Source organism: Eretmochelys imbricata, chromosome 25 (genome assembly GCF_965152235.1).
Source record: "Eretmochelys imbricata isolate rEreImb1 chromosome 25, rEreImb1.hap1, whole genome shotgun sequence".
Classification (NCBI taxonomy): domain Eukaryota; kingdom Metazoa; phylum Chordata; order Testudines; family Cheloniidae; genus Eretmochelys; species Eretmochelys imbricata.
The window spans coordinates 11,431,675-11,444,634 of NC_135596.1; the positions used below are offsets into that span (position 1 = coordinate 11,431,675).

Consider the following 12,960-nt stretch of genomic DNA (forward strand, 5'->3'; position numbering starts at 1 on the left):
CACCAATTTCAAAAAAGTTTCCCCAAAGAAAATCATTGGGAGAATTGTTGAAACGGTATCTTTCCTGTGAACAGTTTTGACAGAACAAAAATTCCCAGCCTGCCCCACTCCCTGCACCTGGCAAGATCAAACCCCTACTCTGGTAGGTTTCATGGTGAGTAAACATACCAGAGTGAACTATAAAACCCTCCTGAATGAGGTTGTGAATGGGGATGCAGAGCAGCAGTTTGTACAGTTTCACACACATGGAAAACAGGCAACCCAGCTGTGATCAAAGGCAGAACGGACCTGAATCTTTGCTCCAAAAAACTCAGACGAAATTGTCTGGCAGTTTCCAAAGAGCTGGCTAACTTGCATGCTCTGGGCACTGCTGCCTTTCCAGCTCCTGAAACATGCCACAAAATGGTTTTCCTTGTTAGCTGTGGCTGAAGCATTCACATTTTGGACCCTGTCAAGCCTAGGAATGTTTTTTCTAAAAATTTCCATTTGCTAAGAGCAGCTCAGCGACCCATTGGGAGGAGAGCTAGCCGGAGACTGACAACTCCATTTCATGAGGTTTTGACATTTGGTTTTGTTCAGCATTGGAACAAAACCCAAACCCCTTGGAATGTTCTCACCAAACGAAGTTGTCAAAGTGTCCGCTTTGAAACTGAGAAGGTCAGGTTTTTAATTTGGGTGTCTATCTCCTGCTTTTCTGAAAGCGACTGGCAAGTCCACCCTGCAGCTCAGAAAGCCATGTCAAAATTGCTACTGGTCTACAAAACACCTTGGCTTTGAAACAGCAAATTTTGATGAAAAACCCTTTAATAGAAAATGTTCTGGCTAGCTGTAATGGGGAGCCCCAAAACACAGGACACCCCATTTTCAGCACCATGTTCACTAACAATCCTCTCATCTTTCCCAGCCCCCATTATATAGTACTTGAGCATCTCTCAACTTTTCATGTATTTATCCTCACCACCCCTACTATTCTGCTCCTGTAACTGAGGAACAAAGAGGTTAAGTGACTTGGCCAAGGTCATGCAGAGAATCTGTGTCAAAGGAGGGACTTAAATTCACTTTGCCTTAGGCTAGTGATCTAACCACTGAGCAGAACATGATGCTGAGTACAATGGCAGAAGCACTGGAACCCCAGGTCACAATGTGCAAAGCAAGGAGGCAGACCCAGCCCTGGGGCGCCGGGATCTGCCTCTGCAGGGTAGGCTTATTCTCTCAACTCTCTCCGCCCGCCCCCCTTCCATGCATACACAGTAGTAATTTTGGGCACCTCTGTTACAGATTTTTCCCCGTGTCCCCATACACCTCTGTGCAGCCCTGCTGTAGGCGCCAGAGAATGAAATGACAACATTCGAAGCTTGGGGCACTGTGTCATAATCTCTCCCTTTCAGCTAAACTGCCCCAGGTTATTTCTCTACCCAGGAAGCAGGGGAACTGAGTCCATTTCCCTGCCTGAAACCTGTCCGGAATGAAAGGCACTGTCAAAACCCCAGTTCTTTTCAGTTGCAAAATTGCCATTTGGCTGAATTCTGCTGGGAAAAGGGGCGCGGGCGTGCACACACACACAGAAAATTTCTGTGCTCCCCCAGCTCTGATGCCTCATGCATGGAACCAGAAAGTGCTGGAAACGGCACAAGGATGCGTTCTCCCACAGACCCAGTCCATAGCCTATTGAGCCACTAGGCGCCTTTCACCGATTTCAGGGGGCTCCGGTTCACGCCCCACCACCCCGCCCAAGGAAGCTGTGCTATGTTTGGAGAAGCATCCTCGCCTGATCCCTCCCATCCATGCCCCTCACGAAGGCGATGTCCCGGGGTAGGGCTGGTGCTCAGTAGATGTATCTCAGCATTAACCTCCCTCGCTGGAACACCACAGCAGCGTGTGCTTCAGCATGGGGTGGCCCTGCGAGCAGTTACCTGGGGTCCTGGCAGGGTCCAGTCTGTGCTACTGCGGCCTCCCTGCTCCAGGACCCAAGTTAGGCAGGGTGAAGGTAACTTGTGGGTGTCCACACGAGCTGCAATCACACCCCCCGTCCCAGAGTGGGAAGTTACAGTCCAGGCCTATAGCCAAACCCAGACACCTGATGGGAAGGGGAGGGATCCCTCAGAGTAGGGCACTGGTCATTGTTCTTTGTGGCTGTGGGCAGAAGGAGATATTGGTCTTCCAAGCTTCAGGTTTAATAAATCTCCAGCTGCTGGAGTAATTAAAAAAAAAAAAAAAAGAACCCGGTGCAAACCCTTGGTGCATCGTGTTCAAATCTAAATGGGGTAGTGACCGGCTCAGAACAGTCAGAGGCCTTTATAAAAAGCCACTTCTTCACGGCCTATACCCACCAGTCATTGCTAATCGCCTGCTCACTAAAAGCACCACGGGCAAAGGCATGAGAACTAATTAATGCCCTCCCACAATCAGGGTGTTCTATCAACCCTGCTTGCTTCCTAATTAGCCTGGTGGGAAGAGGGATGAAACCTGCCCTCCTTAGTGACGAATTTTACTTGGGTTACCCCTAAAACTTCTTCGCACCATCTCTCCTGGGGCCTGATCCTGAGGTCAGGGGACATCTTTCCATGGACGTCAACATCCACTGGCTTGGACTCACCGGGATCGTATTCGGAGACAGCCTCAGACTCTGTTCTCCACCCCCCAGAGCTAACTACTGCTGGCTTCAGGGGGAATTAGATCAAGCCCATTCAGCTAGCGTAACCAGGAGCACAAGTGACCATTAGCCACATGCTGGGGTCAGAGGGGAAGACAATCCACTCACTATCTCTTCCAAGGCCAGCAGCACCAGTAGGTAGGCCTGGTCTTCCTGCAGAAGGAACAGAACAGGAAAAGACTCCCAGTGCAATTTCCCCTCCAGTCTCTTGGGGCCTGGTTCCTGCTCAGTGTCCACAAGTCCTGGGCAGAGCAGGCCCATTGAAAGAAAGGGTCATCTTGCTGACCCTTCCAGAGCCCAGTGTCGTTCCAGGTGTAGCCAATCAGAGCCCCTCACAGATGGCACCACCTCTGAGAGATGCTAGCAGGCTTCACCCGGGATAAAGAGTCTCCATTAATGCCAATAATGGGAGGTTTCCATGGTGTAATTTCACCTGGACCAGATCATACATTCCCATGAACCAGGCTCCTGAGCAGGAAGAAGACTCAACTGTCCCCCACTGCCACCTTAGAAACTCACCTCCCTCCACCCCTGAAAAAACAAACTGAGGCAAGCTTCATCTCAGTGACTGAGATTCTACTCATCCTGCTGCCAGGGGGAGGAGAATGATTTGCACAAGGGATGGAATTTGACCCAAACCTCTCCCCATCCACCTGCAATGGATCCCCATGAGAAATTGCCCTGCACCCATGTGCTTCTTTCATTGGGGGCTGTCCCTAAACTATGTAACATATGGTGGGGTGAGTGGGTTCTTCAGTTTGCATGTTTATTTCAGAGTTACAAGGGCCACGTCTTGAAAATCATCAACCGCGCTATGTAATTTATGGACAGCCCCTTGGGAGAATTTCTTCAGGAACTAAGAGTGGAGAGGGATCTTAATTTCCATCAGGGAGCTGCCCATGCTTCCTTCATGGGTATCATATAGAGAGTGCGGGCCCAACCCTGCAGATTTCCCACTGGCTCACTTACACTCTATGACTAATATTAGCATCCCCAGCCTTGCAGATCAGTCCCAGCATGGTTCTCGCACTACACATTGTCTAGATGGTCCCATTCCATCCCATCCCCATTGAGTCCTGCACAGGGACGCATTAGATGGTGGTCTATGAACAAAGGATGCTCCTAACTCACGAAACACCAGCTCCCCTCGGAAGATGCCACACTTCTAAAAGCTGAACTGAAATGGCAAGCCAACACATAGGTGCGCACAACCTCCAGACAATGAATTATAAGCAACCCAATCTCCTAGCACTCCCCTCCTTCAGCCCCACTAAGGAAGAGAGACCAAGAGCCAGCGCTACCCAAAGCCCACAGGTCTCATTCCTTCGGAGCGGCAAATTACTTCTCTGCAGCAACAGCTGGATGCCAAGCTCCAATCATGGGTCCATTCTTCTGTGTTTCAACCCAGACCTGCTCGAGTGGCCCAACTCCTAACCAGGTCAGCACGTCAGTTTGAAAGTTAGTGGTCCAATGGGGCCAACAAAAGGCAGCTTTCTGGTAGCCTGCAGGTTTAATTGAACTTGAATATTCAGCAATTCACCAACTCCCCGTTGGACTCAAAAGCTCTTGATATGCAGCCTCCCTTCTAATTCCTATCAATATCCCCAAGAGTTTTGCAGACTGCTCCAAAGGGGAATGCACATGGCTGTGCTCGGGGTGGGGGTAGGGTGATTTCTGAATCCTATTACAAAGCAAAAAACAATGACTTGTTAAATGATTTGTGTTTGTTGCAAATTATTTGAAAAATGAATAAATATGCCAGGAAGTCTCCTAGCCACCCTCATTAAAAATTATTCTAAGTAAAGAGAACGCACATCAATAAAGTCAGTGCATTAGTCTGTAAATGAATTAATTAGCATTTGATTACTAGGCATTACTCTCACTTAAAGGTTGGAGTGGCTGAGCAGTGAGTTACGCTGGCCATGGCAAGTGCTGGCTGACCCTCTGGATCTGTTCACTCTGATCCCAGGGATTCTGCGATCTGCTGTTAAACCGGGCTGGGGATTAGTGGAGTCACGCACTGCTCTCAATAATGTGGCGGATTTAGTTTTATGGAGAGGTAATTTCTCCCCTCCCCCACCCCCAAACACACACACACTTTTGTGCCTTTAAGCCGCTAGCTGCAAACCAAGAACCTTCTCATGAGATGACCCACAACGGACCCCCCCAGCAACCCTACTCTAGGTGCATCACAGTTCACCCTGACCTCGCACACTGCAATGAACGGGAATCTTCCCACTGATGTGAATGGAGTTTGGATTGGGCCCTGCGCAGCAGTTATCAAAGAGGGGCTAGGATAGTCTCCCCCAGATAAGGGCACCGTCCTGCATTCACCGAATTAGATGGGCCAGTCCTTACAAAGGGTCTGATCCTGAAGTGTACTTACTCATGCAAGTTAAGTAATAATAATGCCTCTTAAATGATGCTTTCATCCATACCTCTCAAAGTGCTTCACGTTGTATCGACAGGGAAACGGAGACACAAAGCAGGGAAGTGACTGGCCCCTGGCCACTCAGCAGATCCGTGGTAGAGCTGGGAACAGAGCACTAGACCTGGGTTCTCTTGAGTAGCTGTCCCACTGGGCCAAACCCTGAAGTTTGCACATAGGCAAAGCTCCCACGGACTTCATTGTAACCTCCGCCTAAGTAAAGGCTCCAGCAATCAGCACCAATGGAGGCTTTACCGAAGTAAAGCATCAGAATCCAGCCTTCCTCTATTCCCTCCACAAGCTTAGAAGCAGTTCACAGTCCCAGCTCAACGTCCTGCTTTGCATGACCCCAGGCACCACCAGTGTCCTGCAGACAGACGGGGACATCTACTAAAAGAGGGAGACTTGCAACAAATCATCCAAAAGGAGGGGAGGCGGCCTGCATGGGGTGATTCTGCGCCACTGAAGTCAATGGGAATTTTCTCATTGATTTCTAGGAGCATCAAGCCCCTACCGTGCTTAGCTCTTTCTGAAATGGATCACAAGAGGCAGCAGCTGCGCAAATTAACCCCCCTAAAGGTCTCAAGGCTGGGGTTGGGTTTTAGTTTTCTGGCAAGGGCGTCTTTGTTTTATTCCTTGGTTTTGTTTAAAAAAAAAAAAATCACAAGCTTGAAAGTCAGTAACAATCAGATCAGTATAACGGGGGGCGGGCGGGGAGGGAAAAACATGCAAATATTGAACTATTCAAAACCATGCCTTGGGTAGATCCAAACTCATATTTACATACAGAAATAAAATACAGTGGGAACGATCAGCTTGGAATATAAATAGCTTACACTGAAATTTCTGCAGCTGCCATCTGCTGCGTAGTATCGGAAAGTAACATCGAACGCAGCCAAGGAAGGTTAATTAAAAAAAAAAAGAAAAAGGAACAATGATCAGCGTGTGTGCATGGACATGTGTGTGCCCACATGTGCACGTGTGTGTGAGCAGGGTGGTGGGGATATTGGCTCATACAATCCCCACACACACACAAAAAAAACTACACACATGCAGAGAACCTGATGCAACGTTCATATCACATAAAAGGACAAATAAGAAAGGTCTCTGTGTGGGGGAGGGGTTGTTTGGGCTAGGGGAAAACACACACACACTCACTCTGCCTTCCTAGTTTTGCTGAATTCTAGTTCCAGAACCACAGGGAAAGGGAGGGAAGCAACAGGAGGTGGCAAAAGAAAACAGTTTGCTCCCCAATTTAAAAAAAATAAATAAATAAATAAAAAGAAAGAAACCAGGGACCCAGACTAGCACCCTTGTCTGGAGCCGGTGTCTGATTTCCCGGCACGCCAGCCCAGGGGAAAGATGTTTGAGAAACACTGCAATAGCTTCCAGAGTCACAGATTGCACAGATTTCCCTGGACAAGACTGGCGAGATGCACACACCACCCCCCCCCTCCCAGACCACTGGGTGATGCACAACCCCCCCCCCCCCAAACCACTGTCTGACTTGATTATTCTAATCAGTCTGCAGCGACAGAGAAACAGAATCATAATGGGGTTGGGGGGTGGGGGTGGGGGAATTCCCACCGCTCTGGCTGTTTGTCAGGCCAGATTCTCGGTGCGTATCACATAATAAGCGGAGAGGGTTTGGTCCCGGTTTATCTATGGCCAAGTGAGCCTTCCCCACCAGTGGGTTTCTCCCCCATGCTTCTCTTCTGTGGATGTTAATGGTGTAACCCTGGTCGTCTGCTCCAGCAAAGCTGTCTCCTACGCACTAGGAATCCGCCTGCGCTGAGGCCACTAACGAACCCAGAGGCCGTTCATGCAGCATCTTAACAAGCACAGCTCCTACGCGAAGGTTGCTGCCCTCCCAACACAGGTTATAAGCCATGAGGGAAAGGATGATCCACACAAACACGGTGTGTTGTTCTCCCCTTCTGCACCTCCGGCCCTGCTGCATAGGGCGCTCAGAGACAAGGTCAGACCAGGACCCAGTCGTTGCCTTTGATTTTGCACACTTCATTTCCCACCTCCTCCCGACAGTGGTCAGACCAGTTTGTGCAATGCTCAGAACCAGGTTCCCACCTCCCTGTGCGAGCCACTGTGGTGGTTACTGGCCCTGCTGCTCCCTGCAGTGGCTTGCTGCTGCTCTGGATAATCCCAAATGGTTATTAACACACCACAGTGTCCTTGCCACAAGGGAGAAGCCGGCTTGATGCTGAGAAAAAGGACTGTTCTCCTGTGGGTGCATTCCCGCTAAGCGATGTGGAGGCAGCCTGGCAGGGGTTAAACACTGTTGCAGCTTTTAAACAAAGTAGATCAGACCGTCCCCCCTCCCACTTCTGCAGGGCGCAGAGATGAAGGAAGTGTGGGTGGGGGGGGGAGGGTTGGACAGTGCATCTTCTGGGTGCCATAGCTACTTCTGGGAAGCCTCAAGTCAGCAGCCAGAGGCAAAAATCTTCTGGATCAGAGGGAAGCGTCTCCCATCTGTGGTGGAAGCAACCACTGCTCCAAGCTAGCCCCTTCCAGGGCTATAGAAGCCCCTTCCCCAGAGGAAGGAGAGCCCCCAGGGGCAGATCTATCTAAACTGCACTCTGGGGCTGGGGGAGGTAAAGCAGCCTCTCTAGCGCAAGAGCCTAATCCGAAGGCCATTGGGAAGATCCCCATGGACTTCGGAGCGGTCGCAGAGGGAGCTTTTCACATTGATTGGGCATTAAAAGCTGCCCCGGTAACCTCAGAGGGACCGAGTGATATTTTCATGCCTGGCACGCTGAGTCAGGCCAAAGGTCCATCTAGCCCAGTGTCCTGTCTTCTGACAGTGGCCAATGCCAGGTGCCCCAGAGGGAATGAACAGAACAGGTCATCATCAAGTGATCCATTCTGTCACCTATTCCCAGCCTCTGGCAAACAAAAAAGAATTTTTTAAGTGATAAATTTGAGGCTCATTTTATTGGTCTTCTGAGCCACTAGAGTCACAGCTGGGTCACGTCGTCAAGCTTTACTCTTCAACCACGAGGGCTAGAAATGTCTTTAAAAGCAAGCCAGCAAGCTGAAATTCTGATGCAATCCCTAGACTCCAGGAGCTGGAGCTTTAAGAGACAGATCAATGTTGCGAAACTTGGCAGAGCCCTATCCAACAATCCCTGCCCTCTCTCTGCCTGTCAGCCAGCCAAGGAGGAGAGAAATTAGAGATCAAAGAGGCCAGTGGGGTCATCTTTTCCCGCCCCACCAGATAGCGCAGGATTGTTCCCTAAAGCGTCCCTTCTCCTCATTACTGAGGAGGCTGCGCCCTGCTCATGCCTCAGAACCGGTCCTGACACAGCAGGGATTCAGCCTTGCAGCATCGTTCTCCCAGCTCTACACGCCATCAGCTGTGCCCACCACTTCCACCCCTGCCCCCGTTCGGTAGGGCAGAGGGGGTCTTTGTGCTGCACTGCATCAGCCGGACCAACCCGCACACCTCACATCAAGCCTGAGCCTGACAGGAATGGCCTGCGAGGGGCCCCCCACAGCTCACTCAAAGGCAGCTGGGTCTTGGGACCCAGCGTGGAGATGAGAAACCGACTGGCAAGTGCTCCTAGGCAAGCAGGGGGGAGGGGAGGGGGAAGAAGGGATGGGTGCACAGGGATAACCCACCTCTCAGCAATGCCTTCAGCAGGGCCCCGGAGATGCCACCGGCATGCCTCATCCCCACCACTTCTCTGAAGAACGTACAACTTTCCAGTCACTCACGGCCTCCTGAGGGGACGCACGGCAGCCACCACCTCCAGGCACGTCCATGCAGGGAACGATCAGCAAATGAGACCCATCCTGGGGGAGTCGGATGAGTCTTGTCCCTCCGCCACACACACACACACACACACACACACAAAGCCTGGGATGGACATGCCGTTACCCCAGGGGAGCATCCCACGCCCCTCATGGTGGCCTCTGATCCCCCCCCACCCCTCCCTGCCCACCCCCTCCCAGCAGGGCAGGGGAGCGGCAGACGGGCTTATAAGAAGGGCAGCAGAGAGGTGAGCGGGAGCTCCCTCTCGCCCAGCAGCGTGTCCCGCTTGAGGCTGCTGCCCTTGTTGACCACCTTGACCTTGAGGGCCATCTTCTTGACGCTGCCGGCTCCCAGGCAGTCGAAGAAGAAGTCCTCGTTGAAGACGGGGCTGCGGCTGTTCTTGATGATGGTGCTGCGTTGCTTCTGCACCTTGCCCGGGTTGAGGCAGAGGGAGACGCAGCAGTTGATGGCCCGGGCGTCGCACAGCTTGTCGAACAGCTCCTCGGCCGCGATGACCCGCACCCGCAGCCGGGCGTTGGCGGCGTCGTACTCGGCCGTGAGCCGCACGCTGCCCCCTTTGCTCAGCCGGACGGTGTGCTCCCTGGGCAGGCGGTCCGGCGAGTCCAAAGGCAGGAGGGACGGGGGCGGGGCGCCCCCCGCCGGGGGCGTGGGGCACCGAGCGCGCCGCTGCAAGCTGGGGCTGGTGTCGGCCGAGCTGTCGTCGGTGGAGAGGGAGCTGTTCCGGGCCACCGGGTGCTTGAGCTTGATGACCTTGGCCTGGCTGTCCTGGCTGAAGATTTTGAGCAGGGAGACGGAGCGGGACAGCAGCGGTGAGCTGAAGGGCGAAGACTCAGCCGAGGAGCAGGTGTCGCTCTCCCCGCCGCTGAAGTAGCGGTAGGGGTTCCTCAGGGACATGCCGATGTCGGAGGGGGTCAGGCGGGCGCTCTCCCCGTTCACCTTGCCCCCGGCCGCCCCCTTGCGCGGGGAGCTGGGCGAGGACGCCTGCGACTGGCACAGGCTGCCGTGCTCGCTGTGGAAGAGGGACTCCTTGCGGCGGGTGTGGGGGCTCTCCATGAGGGTGGCGAAGCCGTAGGAGGTCTGGGCCTTGGGCACGTAGGGGAGGGACATGGCCGTCTGGGCCTGGGGGTCGGCGTTGGTGCTGAAGTCCTCCTCCGAGGCCCACTCGTCGGCGCTCTCGATCTGGATGATGTGCCGGCTGGCGGCCTTCAGCAAGTTCTTGCTCTCCGAGGCAGCCTTGACCGGCAGGCGGGGGCTGCGCTGGGGCTTGCGGGCTGACAGGTTCTGCTCCGAGGCCGAGGTGCCAAGGTTGGGCTTGGCTTTCCCCTCTGCCCCCTCGGCTTCGGGCGGCACCGTTGTGAGCTTGGGCGGGATGAAGAAATCCGGGATCTTATCGGGGGTCAGCACGTTGCTGTACAGGGGGCCCTTGGACTGCTTATCCCCCGAGTCGCTGGCCCGGGCAGCACCGTTCTCCACCGAGCCACGGATCCTCTCCAAGAGCCACATGCTGCTTCTCCTGGGCTGGGGGGAGGGAAGAAGCCAAGGAGGGTGGAGTGGGGTTTAGACCCCCCGTCACTCACCCTCTGTAAGATAAACAAGCAAAGCCCAAGGGGCTCATCACGCCCAGGGTCAGAAACAGAGTCGAGGGTCACAGGGGGTGGGAGGGTCTGGAATGGCAAATAAATTGGGGCCCCCCTTCTGTGGGGCTCAGGGGGGATTGGAGCCCTTACTATGGGCCTCGGGGGGAATTGGGGCCCCCATCCCTCTGTGGGGCTGGGGAGAATTTGGGTCCTTATAATGGGGCTCAGGGGGGATTTCCCCCTCACTCTTCCACAGGGTTATGGGGGGTTGGAGCTTGAGTCGGGGGGATTGGCACCGCCCCTTTTGTGGGGCTCCAGGGGGGATTGGGGGCCATATCTGTGAGGTGCGGGGGAAGGGGATTGCCCCCTCCCTGGGAGGTGTGGGAAGGTCGGTGTATCTGCCAGCCCTCCCTTACTGCAGGGGCTGGCATTCAGAGCGGGTTTGGGGCGCCCCCACCCCCATCTCCTCCCAATCACCCCGATCCAACCTGCTGCTTCACCACCACCCCGCCCCCCTCAGCTCCGAGCGGACCTGCCACGACTCGCCCGAGCCGCGGTATTTCCCCGGCCAACTTCTGGGCCCGGCCGGCCGAGCGGAGCCGTCTGGAGCCAGTGGCTCCCGGCCGTCCTGAGTCACTCGCCCAGCCCTGGCTGCAGCCCGCGGGGTCTATCAACCAACCCTCCCCCGAGCTCTGCAAACACTTCGCTGGCTGCAGAGTCCGCTCGGGGGTGCCCAGCCCCCCTTGGCCACTGGGTCCCCCCCCCAATCTGACCTGGATTTGAAATCCATCCCCCCACCCCCAGCGCATTAGCGCTCCCGGCGCCACCTGCCAGCCCCGGGGCCACCAGCACCCATAGGAGCGACAGACGCGGTTAACTTCTCTCCGCTGCAGAGCCCCGGCTCCCGGGAATGTCTCGCGTCGCCTCCCCCGGCCGGGCTGGGCCGGGCCGAGCCGAGCCAGCCGCCGAAAATCGATTCCCCCCGGCGGAGAGAAACAAGCAGCATCCGCAGCGCCCAGCCCCCCGGGGAGGGAGGCCGGGCCCAGCCGCGCTTCTGCTCTGCCCTCGGGGCCACTCGCCAGCCGCTGGCCCCCTCCAGGGGCGCCTGGGATCGCCCCCGCTTCCCACCCGCCTGCCTGGCCCCGCCGCGGGCAGCCAGCGAGAGCGCAACGGGCTCGCTTCGTGGCCGGTGATCTCCTGGCGGAGATGGGGCATTTGAGCGCACGCCGGTCAGTTGCGGAGGGGCCAGCCTGGGATAGGGGTCCCCGCTCCCCCACCTTGCAGCCGTGCCCCCGGCTCCACCACGGGCGTGAAGTTTTCAGGCGGGCACCTGTGGCTGGCGTCCCGCGGGCGCAGGGGGCTGCGGGCGGCTCCTGGCCGGCCTCCAACTAACTTCTTTGGGTGCGGGGGGAGAAGAGCAGGACGGCTCCCCTGTAACCCTCCTGTTCCGGATGCTACGAAGGAAAGATACCCCGCGCAATTACGCCATCTGGGTTTTGCTAGGGCTGGTTCGCGTTGAGGGGCCCCCAGGCGCGCCCCCCCCCCAGACCTGCGAGCAATGAACCCCAGCTGCGGGGGGGGCGCCCCCCAGGCCGGCACGCAGCGCACACCCCCGGCTGCCTACCTGCCGGCGGGGGATCCGCAAGCCGAGCCAGAGGGGGGGAGGCAGCCGGTCCGCGGCTGGCTCGGGGCTAGGAATGAGGTGCCCGAGCCCCGCCGCTTCCTTTTATACCCGCTCTCCTGCCACAATTCATTCATTACGGGCGCCAGAAACCTCCCCAACACAGACCTCAGCAACCGAGCCGTATTCCTCCTAACACAGCTGCCCCCGGCTTTTTCGGCTGCTCCTGCGCCTCGCCACGCGCTCCAGAGCGCAGCTGGCGTTCGGCTGGCACAGAGCTCCTCGCTCCCGCTGGCTGCGCGCAATGGCCCGGCCGAGGGGGCTAGAGGAGAGACACCGCCTGCAACCGGGGGCCGCTGCTGCCTCGCCTGCTTTTCCTTCTCCTCCCAGGCAATTGCAGCTTTCCCCAGGGCCTGGGAGGTGGGCAGAGTCCTTTCCTAAGGGCCAGGCGAGGTCCTGGGGCTAAGCAGATCTCCTGCTGCGGGAAGAATTTGGTGGGACCCTTCTCCTCTGTGTGTGGACAGCATTGTGCAGAGGGCCAGGTGCCTGAAGGGAGTCTCATCTTCCCCTGATGCACCGGGTGTTGGCCACTGTCTGAGGTCAGGCACAGAACTTGTCAGCCCAAGGATCCTGCCCAAGCCTAGCTCATCTCAGCCCCTGTGCCCCATTCTCTCTCTCAGGCTGGTAGGACAGCTCGGGGCTGGGATGGATTTGCAGCAGTGCAAATCAGACAAGAGCCAGGCCCCCGCGATCTAGCAGCGCTCTGAAGAAGAGAGCAGAAGGATGACCGCATGGGTTTAGGAGTCGGGGACTCCGAAGTTCCGTTCCCAGCTCTGCTACTGGCTCCCTTTGTGACCTCGGCCAAGTCACTTACCTTCCCTGTGCTTCAGT

The 12,960-nt window shown here is 55.8% G+C and overlaps 1 protein-coding gene across 1 annotated transcript; it reads right to left on the bottom strand.

Moving 5' to 3' along the window:
• Positions 1–9,075: 9,075 nt before the first annotated feature.
• On the bottom strand, positions 9,076–10,380 carry C2CD4C (C2 calcium dependent domain containing 4C). Its single transcript, XM_077841761.1, has one exon. The coding sequence runs from the start codon at positions 10,372–10,374 to the stop codon at positions 9,076–9,078; it is 1,299 nt and encodes a 432-aa protein (XP_077697887.1). The 5' UTR covers positions 10,375–10,380.
• Between the last annotated feature and the right edge of the window lie 2,580 nt (positions 10,381–12,960).

Coding starts and splice junctions, on each gene's coding strand:
- C2CD4C (XM_077841761.1), bottom strand. CDS start 10,374: ATGTGGCTCTTGGAGAGGATCCGTGGCTCGGTGGAGAACGGTGCTGCC.